At 38.2% G+C, this 19,673-nt stretch overlaps 1 protein-coding gene across 6 annotated transcripts in view; it reads left to right on the forward strand.

The window, feature by feature from the left end:
* The window catches only part of ANAPC1 (anaphase promoting complex subunit 1), a 96,224-nt gene that overhangs the window by 63,566 nt on the left and 12,985 nt on the right, over positions 1 to 19,673 (forward strand). For 4 of the 6 annotated variants that reach the window (XM_042982009.1, XM_042982012.1, XM_042982011.1 and 1 more), the window contains 13 exons: positions 39 to 117; positions 831 to 905; positions 3,590 to 3,666; positions 4,159 to 4,249; positions 4,345 to 4,398; positions 5,278 to 5,495; positions 9,057 to 9,143; positions 11,453 to 11,570; positions 12,519 to 12,596; positions 12,959 to 13,026; positions 14,026 to 14,164; positions 16,296 to 16,382; positions 18,100 to 18,195. In XM_042982009.1, coding sequence (XP_042837943.1) covers positions 39 to 117; positions 831 to 905; positions 3,590 to 3,666; positions 4,159 to 4,249; positions 4,345 to 4,398; positions 5,278 to 5,495; positions 9,057 to 9,143; positions 11,453 to 11,570; positions 12,519 to 12,596; positions 12,959 to 13,026; positions 14,026 to 14,164; positions 16,296 to 16,382; positions 18,100 to 18,195 — 1,267 coding nt within the window. Of the gene's footprint in view, positions 1 to 38; positions 118 to 830; positions 906 to 3,589; positions 3,667 to 4,158; positions 4,250 to 4,344; positions 4,399 to 5,277; positions 5,496 to 9,056; positions 9,144 to 9,968; positions 10,538 to 11,452; positions 11,571 to 12,518; positions 12,597 to 12,958; positions 13,027 to 14,025; positions 14,165 to 16,295; positions 16,383 to 18,099; positions 18,196 to 19,673 lie in introns of those variants that run through there. The other 2 variants (XM_042982013.1, XM_042982014.1) reach the window with 2 other exon arrangements.

Below are 19,673 nucleotides of genomic sequence, written 5' to 3' on the forward strand. Positions count from 1 at the left end.
CTTGAGCAGTAATGCTTACTGATCTCCACCACCACCAGATCTATCGCAGATTGGCTTCGAGCTCCTGACACCATGTATTTGCTGGACTTTGTGAAACCGGAATTTCTCTTGCTTAGGGTATGGTACTTTGTAGTTTGTTGTTTCTGCTAACATGAGGAGTCTTTGGGGTTCTCGAGTTTAGCTTGTGACTATAGATGTTTCTACAAGGGAGACCTTTTACTGTTAATCCATCCTGTATGTAATTGGTAGTATTCTTTTGAAATTTTCCCAAATGTAACTTGTAGGAATGCCAGGAAACACAGCCATGTTGATATGTAATACTAGGAGTTGACATTTCAACTTATTACATTATTCAACAAGCAGTAAGTGTCTGGGGCTTCATTACTGCTTTATTTTATATTCTTTAATTATTAAGATGCAGCATTACTATTAAGAGTATAACTGATGACTGTAACTGTTTGACATAATTGCCTACATTTTTCCCTTGATTCTTTAGTGTTTAAACATATATGTTTTTAGCATATGAAAGCCTTTAAGTTCTATAGACAGTGCTAAGATTCTGATTTTTCTTTAATGAAGCAAGTTAAAACTTGCTTTTAAAAAAAGTCCTCTAAACTTTGATAATAATCAACTCAATTTTAGTTTTTTCTGTGTTAAAATCTAAATCTTCAATTTATTTTAACGAGATTAGCCTCAGGTTGATATTATGTACTGTCTTTTTCAAAATTGCCATCAGTTGGGAACTGATTTTTACATTATTTAATATTATCATTGTTATTTAATGTATGAACTTTGCCTACTCTGATTAGTTTTATCTTTACATTTTTAAGACACTTGCTCGATGCCTGATTCTGTGGGATGATATTTTACCAAATTCCAAGTGGGTTGATAGCAATGTTCCTCAAGTAAGTATGTATAATAAATATTGTTAGATTGTTAATAGCATAAATTGCGATTTCTTGTGGGATTTTCCAAAACCCTATAAAATACTTTTTAGAATAAAAGCAATATTGATGATTATTTATAGTATCTTTTGAAAACATAGGAACTTTTCAGTTTAAGATTGTGTGCTGACCCTAGACTGCAGCTGTGGCCCCAGATTCCAAGAAATTATGGTATTAAAAATGAAATACACCAAAGAACCCTCAAAAAGTATTTTTGACATTTTTAGCCTAATTAAGCACACATTGATTTAAGATGCTATTTTACTTTGTGGCAAGTTTAGATCTCCTATATAATAACTTGTTTTAATTACTTTATAGCATATTTATTTAATAAGCCAAATAGTTAGAAATAAGCAGACTCTTTTTTGAATTCCAAATCAGGGGTGCCTGCGTGGCTTAGTCGGTTGAAGGTCCTATTTCGGCTCAGGTCATGATCTCACAGTTTGAGTTTGAGCTCCACGTCAGACTCTGGGCTGACAGCTCAGAGCCTGGAGCCTGCTTCCGATTCTGTGTGTCTCTCTCTGTCGCTCCCCCACTCACGTTCTCTCTCTCTCTCAAAAATAAACATTAAGTTAGAAAAAAAATTGTAAGCCAAATATTGTAAACTAAATATTGCCCTTTAATCAACTGTCCATGTCTGATAGTCTCTGTTCCTTTTTTTTTTTTTTTTAATTCAAAATTTTTTACTGTTTGTTTATTTTTTTGTGAGAGACAGAGCACGAGCGAGGGAGGGGTAGAGAGAGAGGGAGACCCAGAATCTGAAGTAGGCTTGAGGCTCTGAGCTGTCAGCACAGAGCCCGACGGGGGGCTCTAACTCATGAACTGTGGGTCAAAGTTGGATGCTTAACTGACTGAGCCATGCAGGTGCCCCGGTTTTTTTTTTTACTTATAAAGTAAATCTGTTTATCTTTGAGAACATTATAGTATTTCTTGCAGTATTTTAATAAGAAAAATTTCAAAATATGGGTTGAAAACTTTGTACAACATCCATATCACTAGTTGGATATTACAGTTAGTATTTTACTTTATAAACTTGTTTCATCACCTATCCCATTTATTGTTTATCCAATCCATCATTTTTTGGTGAATTTCAAAGTTAGTTGCAGACAGTAGTTACTTTTCCTTACATATTGCAGCTTATGTATCATTAACTAGAATTCAGTATTTGTTTACATTTTTTCCTTTTAAGATAAAATTTTATATGATGAAATCCACAGATCTCAAATATTCTAGGTTTGACCATGCATAAGCTCATGGAAACAAACCTCTGTCAAAATGACCAGAAGTGCCCTCATTCCCTGCCCCTTCAATCTATACTCACCTCCTACCCCCAAGGCAGCTAATTTTCTGACATTTTCCCAAAATAAATTAGGTTGCCTGATGTAGAACTTTGTGTTAATGGAATCACATACAGTATATATCCTTTCATATAAGACTTCTTTCACTCAGCCTGATTTTGAGATGTTAAGTATATCAGTAGCTCATCCTTTCTATAGTTAGTAAGTGTTGCATTCTGTGAGTAGTCCTTTGTTTCTTTTTCTGTTCTCTTTTGTTGGATACCTGGGTTGGGTTCTGGTTTTAGCTATTATGAATCAAACTACTGTAAATAGGGGCGCCTGGGTGGCGCAGTCGGTTAAGCGTCCGACTTCAGCCAGGTCACGATCTCGCGGTCCGTGAGTTCGAGCCCCGCGTCGGGCTCTGGGCTGATGGCTCGGAGCCTGGAGCCTGTTTCCGATTCTTTGTCTCCCTCTCTCTCTGCCCCTCCCCCGTTCATGCTCTGTCTCTCTCTGTCCCAAAAAAAAAAAAAAAAAAAAAAAAAAAAACGTTGAAAAAAAAAAACTACTGTAAATATTCGTACACAGATATTTTTGTGGGTTTATGGTTTAATTTCTTTTGGAATTATTGAGATATGGAGTAGATTATATATTTAGTTTGATAACTGATAAATCTTTTTTCTAGAGAGTATACCATTTTACACTTTGTCCAACAATTTATAAAAATCTAGGTGCTGTGTATCTTGTCAGTATTTGGTGGTATTAGTTTTCTTAATTTTAGGTGTGTTGTTAACTATGTGATGATATCTTATTGTTGTCTCATTTTGCATTTCCCTCCTGGCTAATAAGAATAGGACCTTTTCATTTGTTTATTGCTCCTTCATGTATCTTTTTTTTGTGAAGTGTCTTTTCATATCTTTTGCCCGTTTAAAATTTGTGATGCTGGTCTTTTTGAGCAGCTAGAATTTTTTTCTGCAAACCTTTCTTTCTTTCTTTTTTTCCCAGATTTATGTTTTCCAAATATTCCTCCCAGTCTGTGGCGGTCTATTCATTTTCTTAGTTACTTTTGATAAGCAGAAGATTAAAAAAATTTTTTTAATGTTCATTTTTGAGAGAGAGACACACAGTGTCAGCAGGGGAGGGGCAGAGATAGAGGGAGACATACAATCTGAAGCAGGCTTCAGGCTCTGAGCTGTCACCACAGAGCCTGATGTGGGGCTTGAACTCACAAATTGTGAGATCATGACCTAAGCCGAAGTTGGACGCTTAACCGACTAAGCCACCTAGGTGCCAGTATGTTATTTTTCAAATCATTTAATATTTGTAACTTGAATATTAATGTCCAGGTATTCTTGCTTTTTATTTTGACAGATTATAAGAGAAAATAGCATCTCTCTCAGTGAAATTGAATTGCCTTGCTCAGAGGATTTGAATTTGGAAACTTTATCGTAAGTCATGAAATGTGTAAATCAAACGAGCTACCCTAGCATCTCTCATAAATAAATAGAAATACACTGTGTAGGAGAAGTGCTCTCCTTGATTTGAGTAATTCCGAATCCCCCGTGTTTCCAACCATCACTTATCAGATGTTCAGAGTTGATTTTTTCTTAGTTATTTGTTTAGCTCTCTCAAGTATAGAGCTCTTGCCTTGAAAAAACAATATCAGAGATTTAACTTGTACGTATTCCTTTTATCCTTTCCATTAAAAAAAAATTGGCAGTTCTCAAAAATGATCTTCTTTGCTGTGTGTGAAGCACGTAGGCAAGAGGCACACTTTATCAATCATGCTGATTGAGTAGAGGCACAATTGAGCATTCCCAGGAGAATAAAAACTAGTTTAGAGAGCAGGAATATTTATTGTTTTTACCCCAAGATAATACTTATAATGAATTTTAAAGCAAAATAAAGGTAGTATTAAATTTCTTGTAATCTGTTTTCAGGCAGGCACATGTCTACATAATTGCAGGAGCCTGCTTGTCTCTGGGTTTTCGATTTGCGGGCTCAGAAAACTTATCAGCGTTTAACTGTTTGGTAAGAAATAACTTAGTTTACTTTGTTCTGTTTTCTTTTTTAACAACGTGTTGATACACTTCTTTTAACTTTAGATTTTTTCTTTTGTTTTCCAGCATAAATTTGCAAAAGATTTTATGACATATTTGTCTGCACCTAATGCTTCTGTAGTAAGTCTTTTTTTTATCATAAATGATTATTCTTCTTGGGAATTAAATTGAATTTGAAGAAAATTCACTGATAATTCAGTTACCTGTGTGTTGTCAAGTATCTCTGCAATTTGTTTGAGTTTAGAATGGAGGATTTGAAGTTTTGGCCCATCTTTATATTTGTGTTTTGGGATATTAATTAAGGGCAAGTATGATCCTTGAAGGATGTACATGGCATTGAATTCTTGTGAGAGCAAAAACCGTATCCTTCGTGGATTATTGTACCTTACGCCATCCTGTCTCGGGACTGAATATTGTTAACTGGTTTTTAAAAAAATAAGCACTTAGTAAAAATTCAGTTTTGAGACATTGCCCCTCTAGTGACAGGAGAGAGTAAGATTTTATTCTGATAAACACCACACAGATTTATACAACCTTATGTATAATATGAGAAAACTTGAAAGTTAAAAAGTCTAAAAGTAATTAGGTAAATTTCACTGTAGTGTATCTGTACATTGTTGTACCGTGGAGCTATCAAACTCATGTTCTCTAAGAATTTTTTATGAGTGAAGATTGCTCATATGTCATAGATTTAAAGAGATAAAAATACCATGTATAGTAATACCTCAGTTTCATTTGAAAAAAAGAAAAAAACCATGGGTATAGAAAAAGATTTGGGGAAAAGGCCAAAATATTTATGGCTGTTGTCATTGGGTATTAGTATTCCAAGGGATTATTATTTCCTTTTTGATACTTTATTTTTTGAATTTTCTACACCGAACTTGAATTTTGTAGAGAAAATATTTGTTTTTTTGCAGATTTTTTAAACTAATAAATATCTGTAGTCTAACGATGGCCAATTTAGTTTGATAATAAAGAACTGTAACACAACAATTGTAGTATGCTGTCTTTTTGCATTTCCAGACAGGGCCGTACAACCTGGAGACCTGCCTGAGTGTGGTGCTTCTGTCTCTCGCCATGGTGATGGCTGGCTCGGGGAACCTAAAGGTTTTGCAGCTCTGTCGCTTCTTGCACATGAAAACAGGTGGTGAAATGAACTATGGCTTCCACTTAGCCCATCACATGGCCCTTGGACTTCTCTTTCTGGGAGGAGGAAGGTAAATGAATATGTATTTTTTCCTCAGTGAGAAGATCTCTCTTTTTTTTTTAACTTTTTTTAAAGTTTGTTTATTTTGAGAGAGATATAGCACGAGCGGGGGAGGGGCAGAGAGAGGGAGACAGAGAATCCTAAGCAGGCACTGTCAGCTTGGAGCCCGATGTGGGGCTCGAACTCATGAAACCGTGAGATCATGACCTGAGCTGAAACCAAGAGTTGGACGCTTAACTGACTGAGCCACCCAGGCGCCCCGTAATGAAAAGATCTCTTGAGCAAGATCTATTGGAGTGACTTATTTTGGATTTGAAGATCCATGAAAGTTTTGATCCTGAGTAGCTGTTAGCTTATCCTGGGGTATAATTACACTTTAAAAGGGCCCTTCTGTAGTTTAACCATCAATTTATGCCCTACTTAATAGTGACCATGGTCACTCTACATTCTGAGAGGAGTTAGTACTCAGTTCTTCAGTGCGCCACCTCCCGTTCCCCACTGTTTAATGACTTTACCCTTCTACTGAACTGAAAGTTCAGGAACACTTCAGACACCAAGTCCTATGAGAGTTTCTTTTTCTTAGTTTCTACCTTCCTTGTTCTCTTTCCAGCATCTGTCATTCCTGACCTCCTCATCTTTTTATAAGACTTCTCCCTGTAGACTGCCATGTAGATCAAGATAGAACTCAGAATACCTGTTTCTATCCTGCTATCCCTTTTCTGTTTATTTTTTTTTAATACTTATTTTTTATTTTTGAGACAGAGAGAGACAGAGCATGAACGGGGGAGGGTCAGAGAGAGAGGGAGACACAGAATCTGAAACAGGCTCCAGGCTCTGAGCTGTCAGCACAGAGCCCGATGCGGGGCTAGACAGCGAGATCATGACCTGAGCCGAAGTCGAACGCTTAACCGACTGAGCCACCCAGGCGTCCCCCTTTTATGTTAATTATTACTTTACTTCTATCCAAAGATAATCACTATTTAGTCTTATAACACCTTAGACTGGCTTTGCCTGTTTTTGAAATGCAAAATTTTTAAATTCAAAATTTATCGGATAAATATAGTACAGTACTATAGATGTATTTTCTCTTATGGTTTTCCTAATGTTTTCTTTTCTGTAGCTTATTTTATTATAAGATTACAGCATACAGTACACGTAACATGTAAAATGTGTTAATCACCTGTTTATGTTATCCGTAAGGTTTCTAGTCAACAGTAGGCAGTTAGTTAAGCTTTGGGGAAGTTATAAGTTATTCACGGATTTTTGACTATGTGGGGGGGGTTGGTACCCCTAATCCTCACATCGTTCAAGGATCAACTGTATTTCTTTAGCTCAACATTGTGAGATTAATCCATGTTGTATGTAGCGATGGTTTATTCCTGTTTCTGTGCTGTTGAATTCCATTGTATGATTATTCCACAGTTATTGATCTACTCTGCTCTTGATGGATGTGTTGTTTCTGGCTTGGGGCTGTTATGAATATTGTTTTACATGTCTTTGATTTTGTTGTATATAGATCTATGAGTAGATCTACAAGTGTATGTGTGTGCTTAACTTTGGTAGGTAATGCCATCAGTGCTCCAAAGTGGTTGTACCATTTTATATACCCATCAGTGTTGTGTGATGTTCCAGCTCCCCATCCTTTCCAACACTTGGGTAATGTTAGTCTTTTTAATTTTAGCCATCTGGTAGTAGTTGTGGTTTTAATTTCCGTTTCTCTGAATAATGATATTTAGCCCCCTTTATATCTTTAATGGCTAACTGGAAATCTTTTGTGATGTCCAAGTCTCCTCTACCCATTTTCATATTGGCTAATATATTTATTTAAAAAATTTTATTTGTGGTAAAATACACATAACATAAAATTTATCTTCTTAACCATTTCTGAATGGGCAGTTTAGTAGTAGTCAGCGTATTCACATTGTTGTATAGCCAATCTCGAGAACTTTTTCACCTTGCAGAACTGAAGCTCTGTCCCCTTTAAACAACAGCTCCTTGTTTCCTCCTTCCCCCATATTACTATGAAAATTCTTTTTATTTTATGATTTTTGTAAACTTCTTTTTCTTCCAAAGTAAACCCCTGCATCTCTCTTGTTCTTTTTTTTTTTAACGTTTATTTTTGAGAGAGAGAGAGTGCGAGAGGTAGCGCTCACGCGCACACACACGTGCGTGTACTACCAGGGGAGGGACAGAGAGAGAGGGAGACAGAGCATCTTAAGTAAGCTCTAAGCAGACTCTGTGCCGACAGTGCAGAGCCCAGTGCGGGACTCAAACTCGCAAACTGTGAGATCATGATCTGAGCTGAAGTTGGATGCTTAACCGACTGAGCCACATAATAAAATATATATGTATATTATCTGCAACAGTGTTTTTATTTTTTAAAGTTTATTTTTGAGAGAGAGAGACATAGCATGATTGGGGGAGGAGCAGAGAGAGAGGGAGACACAAATCTGAAGTGGGCTTCAGGCTCTGAGCTGTTAGCACGGAGCCTCACGTGGGGCTTGAACTCTTGGACTGCGAGATCATGACCTGAGCTGAAGTCTGATGCTCAGCCAACTGAGCCATGCAGGTGCCCCAGCAGTGGTTTTATATGATGCCCAGTGAACCATCTTTATTTCAAAATATTTGTAAGAAAAACTCTAGAACTTTAGACTGATCTGCCTGATTGCCATGCGGAGTTTGAGCAAGAGTAAAATAATATAAGGAAAATTTCAGAAGATTTTATGAAGACTATGTGGCCCTGATAAAAGTAAGTTTATAGTATTGATAAGAAAAAAAGCTGTTTGTAGAGGAAATTGTTGTTTATACATTCATCGTAACTTCTTCTGATAACTTTTGCCTTTTTCATTTTTCATTCTAAGGAGATGCTCAGACTTTACAGAAACAGAAAAAATAGTTTGAGAATACCCAGTTAAAAACCCTGTATTCTTAGAAGTCAAGTTTATTATTCTGTAAGTAGGTGTATGTAGAACCAGAGAAGAAGTGGTGTCCTTCATTCGTGTCTTTTTCAGTGTCTATAATCTCTTGGATTGCATTAATGGTCCTCAGTATGGTGATATTTTAGGTTCAAAAACCATGCTTATTAATCCAGGTTTTGGATTTAAAATTTGTGAGTTGTTGCTTTTGCTTTCAATAGTAGATGGTCTTGAAATGGCTTAAAGAGGGGCGCCTGGGTGGCTCAGTCGGTTGAGCGTCCGACTTCGGCCCAGGTCACGATCTCACGGTCTGTGGGTTCGAGCCCCGCGTCGGGCTCTGGGCTGATGCTCAGAGCCTGGAGCCTGCTTCCAATTCTGTGTCTCCCTCTCTCTCTGACCCTCCCCCATTCATGCTCTGTTTCTGTCTCAAAAGTAAAATAAACGTTAAAAAAAAAAAAATTAAAAAAAAAAAAAAAGAAATGGCTTAAAGACTAACTGAAAAGTGAGACATTCACAGCATTGACACACTTGTATTCATCGAGGCATGTTGTCAGTATGCCTTGCCATGGTACTCCACTGAACTGATTCTCAAGAAGGCCTTGGGAGTTTGCCCAGTATAATTAATAACCTCTTTCACTCTGGCCTTTGTTTTGCAGGTACTCTTTGAGTACATCAAACTCTTCCATTGCTGCTCTCCTCTGTGCCCTTTACCCACACTTCCCAGCTCACAGCACTGACAACCGGTGAGTCTAGTGATTCTGTCCTCAATGTGATCTTTCCTAAGTTCTCCAAGGGATGATGTGTGCTTTGGTTCCATGGACTCATTTCCAAACTAGTTTATTCTCTTCTTGAACTTAGTTACCTTCCTGGCTAAATCTTTTAAAAAGTTTCTCTAAATATTAGACCTAAAGATATCTTCGGATAGCTGTTGGACTGATCCATCAGTCTTCCACCATTCTTCAGTCGTTAGAACTGCTGTAAACCCCAGATGTGGGCCAAACAAAGTTAACTTTAGGGAAAAATTCATTAAGCAAAAGATAGTAGCCAACAGAAGCTGCAGATGATATGTTTTGTACTATAATTGTTTAATTCCAAGAGAGAAATTGGTCTGATTTAGTGGCACTATCCACTGTCTATATGAATTCCTTTTTTCCGTCTTTTACATGAATGCCAAGAACTTTTTTTTTAAAGTTTATTTGTTTTGAGAGAGAGAGAAAGAGTGGGAACAGGGGAAGGGCAGAGAGAGAGATTGAGAGAGAGAGAGAGAGAGAGAGAGAGAGAGAGAGAGAGAATCCCAAGCAAGCTCTGTGCTGTCAGTGCAGAGCCTGACTCAGGGCTCATTCTCATGAAATGTGAGATCATGGCCTGAGCTGAAATCAGGGGTCAGACACTTAACTGACTGGTCTGTCTAGGCATCCTGCATGCTGAGAAGTTTTGTATAAATGAAATGGAAGGGACATGAAAAGCAAAATGCAGCAAAGAATCAGAGACAAATTAGAAGTGGCATTGAGCCATAAGACCTCACACATGTAGAAAAGGTCTGATAATACAGAAGTTCTGCATTTTAGAGCACAAAGAACCATCAGCAGCTCTTCAGTTTTCCCAAGAAGTTTCAGGCATCGCTGGTTTCCACTGGATCCAGAGGAAGGGAAGAAAATAGCTCCTTATATTCCAGAGACATCTGCAGTGACCAGTGCATTCAGCTCATCTGCTAAGAAAAGCCTCAAGAGATGGAGCATTAATTGTAGTAACTAAGCTGTCAAACTATAGCATAATGTAGTTTAAAGTGATAAATGAAAGTAAGCTGTTTTGTAAAAGCTGCCTAATCTGATGTCCAAACTCTGATGATAGGTGGAGCACAAGAATATTCTTGTTAAAATAATACAACTCTGACAAGTGGTGTCTGGTCAACTTAGGAAAGACTTTTTGAACTGTTAAAGCCAATTATTGGTTAGGGTACAACAAAGAGCCACACTCCTATATTGCTGGTCAGAGAATCATTTGGTGTAGCTATTTTGAACAAAGCAAGTTAGCACCAGGAACTTTTATGTAACTGATAAATATCATTTTTTTTCTGGCTTTGAGTTGCTTTCAGTTCTAATCAATTTATAGGAAAGGGTAGGTTTGGGTGAGAAGAGGGAGGCTATTGCTGTAACTAAAGTTTAAAAAGAAAAATTTTAAGTCTCATTTTTATCCTTTTATGACATCTTAAAATGCCATCTTAAAAATTTTTTTGTGTCGAAATGCTGAAATACAAATTTTAAAGTTTAAAAATTTTTTTGGAAAACTCAGAAAAGCACACAGAAAGAAAAATATTACTGTAATCTTACCCATTAGTTTTTGGTGTCCTAGATTCCAGGTGTGTGTATGCATTTGTGTAGAGAAGTGTGTGTATGTAGAAGAGCTTTCCTTCTCCCTCTACTATCAACCCTGAAGCCAAAAACCAAATAACTAGAAATAAGTCCCTAGGAAGGTAAAAAATGCGTGTGTGGGGCAGAAAAGGATTATTTGAGAAATTTTATAAGGGATGAATTATTTTCACGTTAAGATAATTTTTACCTCCTTTAAAACCTCTTAACTGTGAAATGCATGTAAGGAATTCTTGGGTCGAGGATCGTGTGTCTGTATTTTGTTTTATTTTATTTATTTTATTATTTTTTAATGTTTATTTATTATTGAGAGAGAGACACAGAGTGTGAGCAGGGGAGGGGTAGAGAGAGAGAGGGAGACACAGAATCTGAAGCAGGCTCCAGGCTCCAAGCTGTCAGCACAGAGCCTGACGCAGGGCTCGAACTCACGAACTGTGAGATCATGACCTGAGCCGAAGTCAGTGGCTTAACCAACTGAGCCACTGAGGCGTCCCTGTAATTTTTTAAAGAGAATCTGTCCATTGCTTTTTAACTGAATCTTGTCGTCCTCCGTTAGGATTGCTGTCATGGGAAGATAGCAACCCCCGCTTCTGTTGTGGTTCAGGGTGTCAGCAGCAGCAGGTTGTAGAGCTCACACTGTTGTCCCCTGTTTGTTACCTCCTCCCTGTGTTTTCTGTGGATAGGTATCATCTCCAGGCTCTGCGGCACCTATATGTGCTGGCTGCAGAACCGAGGCTCCTGGTGCCTGTGGATGTGGATACAAACATGCCCTGCTATGCCCTTTTAGAAGTTACCTATAAGGTAATTCTTTCCTCCTTCCATTTATTTGTAATTTTGTTACCACTCATACCTGTTTGCAGCTCAAATATTTAAGAAATGTTGTCCTTTAAAAGATGGCAGTGGTGAATTAACCTCTTATAAAAATTGAAGCTTCTAAAATTTGTGTACATCCTGCCAGGCCATTTGGGCTCGTTTATAGTCTATGAGAGCAATATTTTAGAGGTCATCAGCTGCTCTTTTGTCCGTGGAGCCTATAGTTTGAAAATATCCATGTTTGAAAATGCCCGTGTTCTAAAGAAGAGTTAAATTAGAACTATTCTTAGATTTGTTTGCAGGTTGCTTTAAAGCCCAAGATCATGTATTTGATGAGAGATCTTTGATTTAGATGTGCAGATTATATAAATAAGTCATGTGTCTATCCTTCCTTCATTCAGAATATTATTAAGTACTTTCTGTGTATCAAAACTATGCTAGGCTCTGGGGTACAAAAATTAAACTGTTGTATTCCTTAAGGGACTTCTGTCCACTGGGTGGTCAGGCATGGGTGCAGTAAGAATAGAGTGGTAATTGGGAGTATGTGTAGAATGCAGGGGGCGTAGAGGGGAAATGCTCCATCTAGCTGTTGAGGATCGGGGAGGTTGTCGCGGTGGACACAGTGTTGGGGCTGAGATTTGCCAGCTGAGCAGGGGCACGTTTCCAGTAGCGAAGACAACGTGTACAAAAACCCAGAGGCCTCAGAAGTGCACTGCTAGCATGTGAAGTGCAAGGCTCGAAGTGGTTGGTGTAAGGTGATACAGGTCCAGCAAAGGATTGTAGACTTAGCCCTTTAAGACTTGATGTCAGAGAGCATTTTATGCCATTTGACAATCTGTGTAGAAAGTGTGGGGAGGAAGTACAGAATGCTGTTTCTTCTTCGTAGCTTCCCCTAACTACATAGTGAATTGTGGCTGTTCTTTTACATTTGTGAAGGGTACTCAATGGTATGAACAAACCAAAGAAGAATTGATGGCCCCTACCCTTCTTCCAGAACTCCACCTTTTAAAGCAGGTAAGTGGGATGTGATTTAGGGAGATGTACACAAGGGATCAGTTCAACTAGAACAGTATAGCATCAGAGATAGGTAAGTAAAAGCCTCTGCTTTCTCGGTGTTCTGTAGGAAATCAGAAAGCAGCCCCAGGAGGAGTTGTCAGGAGGAACAGAGAAAGTCTTTACTTGGAGGTCTTTACTGATAGGTTAGATGGCCTCAGAACTTGATTCACAGACATATGTGTCTGGAAATGGGGCTTGTTAACTTTTCAGTGTCTCTTTCTAGCCCCGTTGTTTTTATTTCCTCTGAGAAACGTGGGTTTCATTTTTCAAACCGGCGCTTTTTAGCATTGGATTGACTGTGTTCACATTTATCTTGGCAGATTAAAGTAAAAGGGCCACGATACTGGGAACTGCTCATAGATTTAAGCAAGGGAACACAACACTTGAAGTAAGTATATTGAATTTCTTAGATGTATCTGTGAAGTGAATAAAGTATATGGGAAGGTAGAAATTGCAGATTCTTCACTGGAATGGTCCTTGTCACCCTTTGATCTCATTCAGGACAATATGTAGAGTGTATTTTGAATAAAGTGGTTTATAACTGAAACACAGTTTGAATTATGAGATTCAGTTTAGAAAACAGTTACATTTATTCAATGAGAAACTTGAAGTGACATAAGTTGGTACAATAATGGAATTGTCCGTTGTAGCAGTAATGAGAGGTAATCAGTGTAAGAAAGTAAGGCTGGAAAAAAAAAAAAAAGTAAGGCTAGCATATGTGTCCGTCTACAAAAGGAACTTTATAACCATTGATGTTTGTCAGACCGCATCTTTTGCATCTTTTTGTCATTCTTTTGTTGGATTGTTGTCATAAAATTAAAATCATGATAGATTGCTTTTGGGTGGAAATAGTCATATGCAAGTAGTCGCTTTAATGAACAGAGTGTTAATTTTATGCATCAAGTAGTGTGTAAGTGTTTAAATTTCCAAAAGGTTTAACAAGCCCATAAGAATTGTTATGGTTTGGTCCCAATTTATTTTTCCCTTAAAGTATACGTTAGCTATTTTCTGTATTGTTCTTTTTAGATTTGCAGCATTTTTTTTTCTGCTGCAAACCAATCAGCAGGTATTTAGTATTTCCAGTGTCCCACTCATAGTGCTAGAGGATAAAGGGAATATGAAGAAGTGTCAGATGAGATACTGCCTTTGAAGCTCACACTTGAGCAGAGCCCCTTCTTACTGAACAAGTTCCATGAACCCAGACACCAACTTCATTTTGGCTTTCTCATAGGGACTGATTTAATTTTAGACTCAGTAAATAATCATATGCCTTACTGGAAAATAATAAAGACGTCATTTCACGTGAACATGGTGTGCAGAGACACTCTGTTTCCAGCTGAGAACTGCAAATAATACCTCCTATAAAATCATTCTTGTTTTCTTTCAGATCAATCCTTTCTAAGGATGGGGTTCTATATGTGAAGCTCAGAGCGGGTCAGCTCTCCTACAAGGAAGATCCGATGGGGTGGCAAAGTTTGTTGGCCCAGACTGTTGCTAACAGGAACTCTGAAGCTCGGGCTTTCAAGGTAGTATTGATTGGCTAAAAACTCAAGGATGAGAGGGAATGATTACAAATCCCACTGTCCCACCCAAAGCATGTACTTGTGTGTTGACAGGTACGGTACCATTTAGGCGAATCCGCTCTGTCCCGTTGCTGCAAACTGTAAAGGCTCAATGGCCATGGGTCTGTTTGTTGTTTCATGTAGCAACCACAATACAGTGTGGGCCACCTACCCGGCGTCTAAGGATGCTTTACATTTAGCAGCAGGGACAATGTATCTTAACACTATAAAAATGTATAGTTTAATAGTTTTACTTATTAATCTTCACGTTAAGATTTGCCTAATTCATGGCAGAAATAGAGAAAATTTTTTGTAAGGTAGCACTAATTAGTTTCATTCTTAACCCCCATTCCCTGTTTGTTGCTCTAATCTTGGTGAGGATAAAGTGAGGACAGCTTTATCAGTTTGCTTTATGATTCTCATAGTACTTGACTGCTAATGCGAGAGTATTTAGAATGAAAAAGTAGTTGGAAGTAAGAGTGTGTGAGACGCAGTGGTGCCCACTGTGGTCAGTATGTATTTTACTCTACATTCCAGAACTCAAATAAGTTCCCCATGCTAGAAATGTGTTCCTCAGTCTAACAGTGAAAAGTCTCAGCTTAACTGCAGTTTTCAGGAATTCCCCGAGCAAATGTGTTCTGCAGAAGATCTATTGAGTGGCTGTTGAAAGCAGTCAGGACCCCTGGAGGGTAGTTGTGGAGGCAAAAATGTGGCTGGCGGACTGGCTGAGTGGTGGCCCGAGGACTGGATTAGCATTCTTTGTGTTCCCTCATAAGGAGATAGTGTTTATTTTAATTGAACACACATTTCATTTTGAGTCAGTTACTTATGACCGAGCCTTTATGATAGTTCCCAGGGTTTAAATAGACGTAGTTGGCATCAGCGTATTGGTTCGGCAGTATTTGATAGGTTGTCTATGAAATAGTCTTGAAGGACTTTTGGATACTGCTTAACTTAAACACTATTGTTTATATAAGTTAGAGCCCATCTTAAACACCCTAATCTAATTTGTAAAGAAAATAGGTAAGTTTACACTTGATTTTGAATTGGAAAATTACATAAAGATTGAAAGACATCTCAATTTCCTGCTTGTTGAGAATTCAGAAGTAAAATATAAACCTCAGTGGAAAATGGTAATACTTTTTAATACTTTTATATTCCATTTTCGGTCTTGAACTGTGAGTGATTTTTTTTTTTTTTGTGGCTAAATACATAAAATTTGCTGTCATAGCCCTTTTTTTAAGTGTACAGTTCAGTAGTATTCGGTCCATTCACTCTGTTGTGCAGTCTCCACCACCATCCATCTGCAGGACTCTTTGATCGTGTAGAACTGAACCTACGTACCCATTGAACAGCAGCTCCCTGTTCCTTCTTCCTCCCAGCCCCAGGCACCTGCCATTCTGCTTTCTGTTTCTGAATTTGATTACTCTAGGATCCTCATATAAGTGGAATCATCCGGTCTTTACCTATTTGTGAGTGGCTTGAGTGGTACATAGGCTTTTGTCCTCATCTTTTCAGTAACAGTTCTACTTTCTTTTTTATTTTTATTTTTTTATTTATTTTTTAATGTTTTATTTATTCTTGAGGGAGAGAGAGAGCATGAGCGGGGACGGGGCACAGAGAGAGGGAGACACAGAATCCGAAGCACGCTCCAGGCTCTGAGCTGTCAGCACAGAGCCCGATGCGGGGCTCAAACCCACAAACCGTGAGATCATGACCTGAGCCGAAGTTGGACGCTCAACCGACTGAGCCACCCAGGCGCCCCAGTTCTGCTTTCTTACTTGTTTTTCAGTTAGTTCATGAAGAAGAGGGGAGAGCCTTTTGGGGGCAAGCTGTATAAGAAAGACTTATTTATTATTGGCCTCTAATAAATCAGTTGCTCATATTTGGCTTGTGCAGAAAAGCTTCTTGTAACTTCTTAGCAGAACAGGTTGGTGAAGCGCTAGCAAGTTTGTACAACCTTGGGCTTTAGGGGAACATTGTGTGAAAACAGTGAGGTTGATTTCCTACAACTGCATATATTACAATTTGAGTAGTAAGGAAAATAACCTCTAATATCTCACTTCTATTTGTTGCTTCTTTTTATTTTTTTCAGCCAGAAACAATTTCAGCATTCACTTCTGATCCAGCACTTCTGTCATTTGCTGAATATTTCTGCAAACCGACCGTGAACATGGGTCAGGTATGTGTCATATGTTTTGCTTAGCTGTTAGACTATAATTTGCTATTATTTCTACCTGCGGACACCACCATAAACCTCTATAACATCTGGACCTGTCTTTGAGATTGCCAATACACCTCAGGTATGTTGGATGATTTTTGCTTGGCAAATACACGTATTTCATAGACTAAAAACTGTTAAATTCGATAACTCCCTACCTTGATACAAGAAACGACTTAAAGTTGTTTTTTTTTTTTTTTTCTTTTATTTAAAAAAATTTTTATTTAACTTTTAGTTAACATGCACTGCAGTACTGGTTTCAGGAGTAGAATTCAGTGATTCGTCACTTACATACAATACCCAGTGCTCATCACAAGTGCCCTCCTTAGTATCCATCTCCCACCCAGCCCATCTTCCACCTCTCTCCGTCAACCATCAGTTTATTCTCTATCGTTAAGAGTGTCTTGTGATTTGTTTCCTCTTTCTTCTTTTTTCTCCCTCTTCCCATATGTTCATCTGTTTTCTTTCTTAAAGTCCACATATGAGTGAAATCATATGGTATTTGTCTTTCTCAGATGGACTTCTATCGCTTAGCATAATGCAGTGTAGCTCCATCCATGTCATTGCAAATGGGAAGATTTCATTCTTTTTGATGACTGAGTAATATTCCTCTGTGTGTGTGTGTGTGTGTGTGTGTGTGTGTGTGTGTGTGTGTGTGTGTGTATAAAACAAAAAAACTTCTAAGACATTAATTTCGATAGGTGGTATTAATGTGCATTGTTGTACTGATTGCTATTTTCAGTGTTTCTTACCTTTCTCTTACTTTTACGTAGTCTTATTCCTCTGTATTTTATAACACTTTTTTCTGTTGGTTGTAAAACTGTTGTTCTCTTCAGGATTCAAAGGGTGCCCAGTGGATATGTTATTTAATCCATCATTGCAGATCGCAAAGCTTGGATGTAGGAATTTGCTATCTGGGATTGGTCACCTGTTGCCTATAAGTGCATGTAGCTTTGGGAAAATTTTTAACCCTCCACGATGCAGTTTCCTCATTTCTAAAAGTGGGATTATGGTAGAACCTACCTTATACTGTTGATTTGAGGGTTAAATGAAATAATTTTAACCCCTTTAACGTATTGAATCTTTACTATTTACTAGATACTTTGCTCAGTACTTTATGTAATTTTCTCATTTTTCTGACTCTGGGGGTAGGTACTTTATCATTCCAGGTTTACAGATGAGGAAATCCTACTCAGAGATCTCACATGCCCAAGATCACACAGCTAGTAAGGGCTGGGCATGCACTCAGGGCCACGGGTCTCTGATGAAGGTCCGTGCCCTTCCTTAAGCCTAGCTGGATTTGGCTGTGCTGCCTCCTCCATGCCTCTTCTGCTCAGTGTTTTCTGCTGCATCTTTCTGGATGCTGGGTTATCTTTCTGGATCTTGCTCTTGCCAGCCTAACCCAGGGCATATCTCTATGTGTCCTGTTTGCTCATTTACCCCTGCTGATCCTTCCTCTCCTCACAGCACTTACATCCATAACTGTCCTTTGGGACTTTGTTATATTTTATTGATGTTTAGTGTTGCATTCACTATGATTTATAAAGAGATAGCTGTTTTACCCTATTATGTCATTGACTGCAGAGCTTAAGAATTGGCCATAGTAGTTGCTATACAATCTTGAATTGATTTTGGAGTATACATTGATGTGCTACAAAATGTTTCTGATTTTTCACAGAAACAGGAAATTCTGGATCTGTTTTCTTCAGTACTCTATGAATGTGTCACTCAGGAGACCCCAGAGATGTTGCCTGCATACATAGCAATGGATCAGGTATGGTCAAAAAACATATTCTAATTCTGATGAGATTTATACTGTATTTTAAGTAACATACTGAACCATGAGGTAAGGTTCCCTCTGTGTCCCATCTTTTTGGTCTCTCATTTGCTTTTAGAAATTCACAAAAAGGAAACCCTATAAAACTTGAAAACTCTGTATATGACAAAAAAAGCTTAGAATTTATGATAACAGGAATGCCTCTTAGTGGATTGTCTTACTCTATGGTCCCCATTCTTCCCTTTTTTTCTCTTCCCCTGATTAGCAGAGGAAAAGAACATTCCCTCCCTTTTCTCCCCCAGCATCGTTGGGTGGTCTCTTGTCTCCTTCCTGACAAAGCCTCTTCAGGGATAGGCTTTGCCAATGAGCAGTAAATGAATAAACAGTGCCCTAGTGATGGCAGTAATGTGAAATTATGTCTGCGTGATTAAGCTTGCAAGAGGTTATGGTATCAGTATGTAGTGATTTAGGAAACTAAATCACTTTAAAATTTTTGTGTTGTTGCTGTTTTAAAAGAGCCTGAAAGTTGTAATGTAGAAAATAATGTTTAATAGCTTCTCTAAAGGATCAGACCAATTTATTCAGTTTTGGTTATTAGTAGTACATATGACTTATGTCATGTGACTTTCAGACCCAAAATTAAGCTAAGCCAGTAGGTTTTTAACTTGGCTTTAATTTATATTTGGAATCTTAAAAATACAGATCTTCAAATCCTATTCTATATCATCTACTGAATCAGAATTTCTGGGATGAGGTCCAGGTCTGTGGTTTTAAACAATTCTTTAAGTGAATATGATATGATGAGCTCACAGATAAGTATTTGGGACTCATTGTTTAAAGCCAAAGGAAATAATCTGTAATGGCAAAATAATCTCTCTTGAAAAGTGGGAAAATGATGTTTAGGCAGGGCATAATTCCCAAAAACCTGCAAATCACATTCTGTTAAGTAGCATTCTTACTTAAAAGGCACCTTCTAATATAACCAGATGGCCCAGAATGGCATTATTGTCTGGTATCCATCCACGTTTTTTAATTGGAAAGTATGATTATATGATATCCACTCTGAGACTGCTTTCTCACAACACCTCTCTATATAGCAGCCAAGTAATGAGTTGTGTTTTTCATTTGTTAGCTGGAAGTATTCCCTTTTTATGCTCTGAACCATTATCCCTTCACAGTTGTGGGCAGGTGTCTGCAGAAGAACATTCCTGCTGGTTGTAGCCATGGTGACTTTGCAGATGGGCCCCAAGAGCAGTATTATCAGTAGTATTGTGTTTGCCTTCTGAGCCCTGGGATCCCTGGCCTGATCCCAGCCAAATCGTTGTGCCCCACTTGGGTTTCCCAGAAGTGACTGACTGGCAGGAGACCTGGTGGGTTTTCATTTTTCAGAGCCATTGAGGCAAGAATGAGCTCATTTGCCACTGTTGCTTTTACCGGAAGCTATTTATGTGGGGATCGTATTGAAGAGAGTATTG

This window comes from Panthera tigris, chromosome A3 (assembly GCF_018350195.1).
Source record: "Panthera tigris isolate Pti1 chromosome A3, P.tigris_Pti1_mat1.1, whole genome shotgun sequence".
NCBI lineage: Eukaryota > Metazoa > Chordata > Mammalia > Carnivora > Felidae > Panthera > Panthera tigris.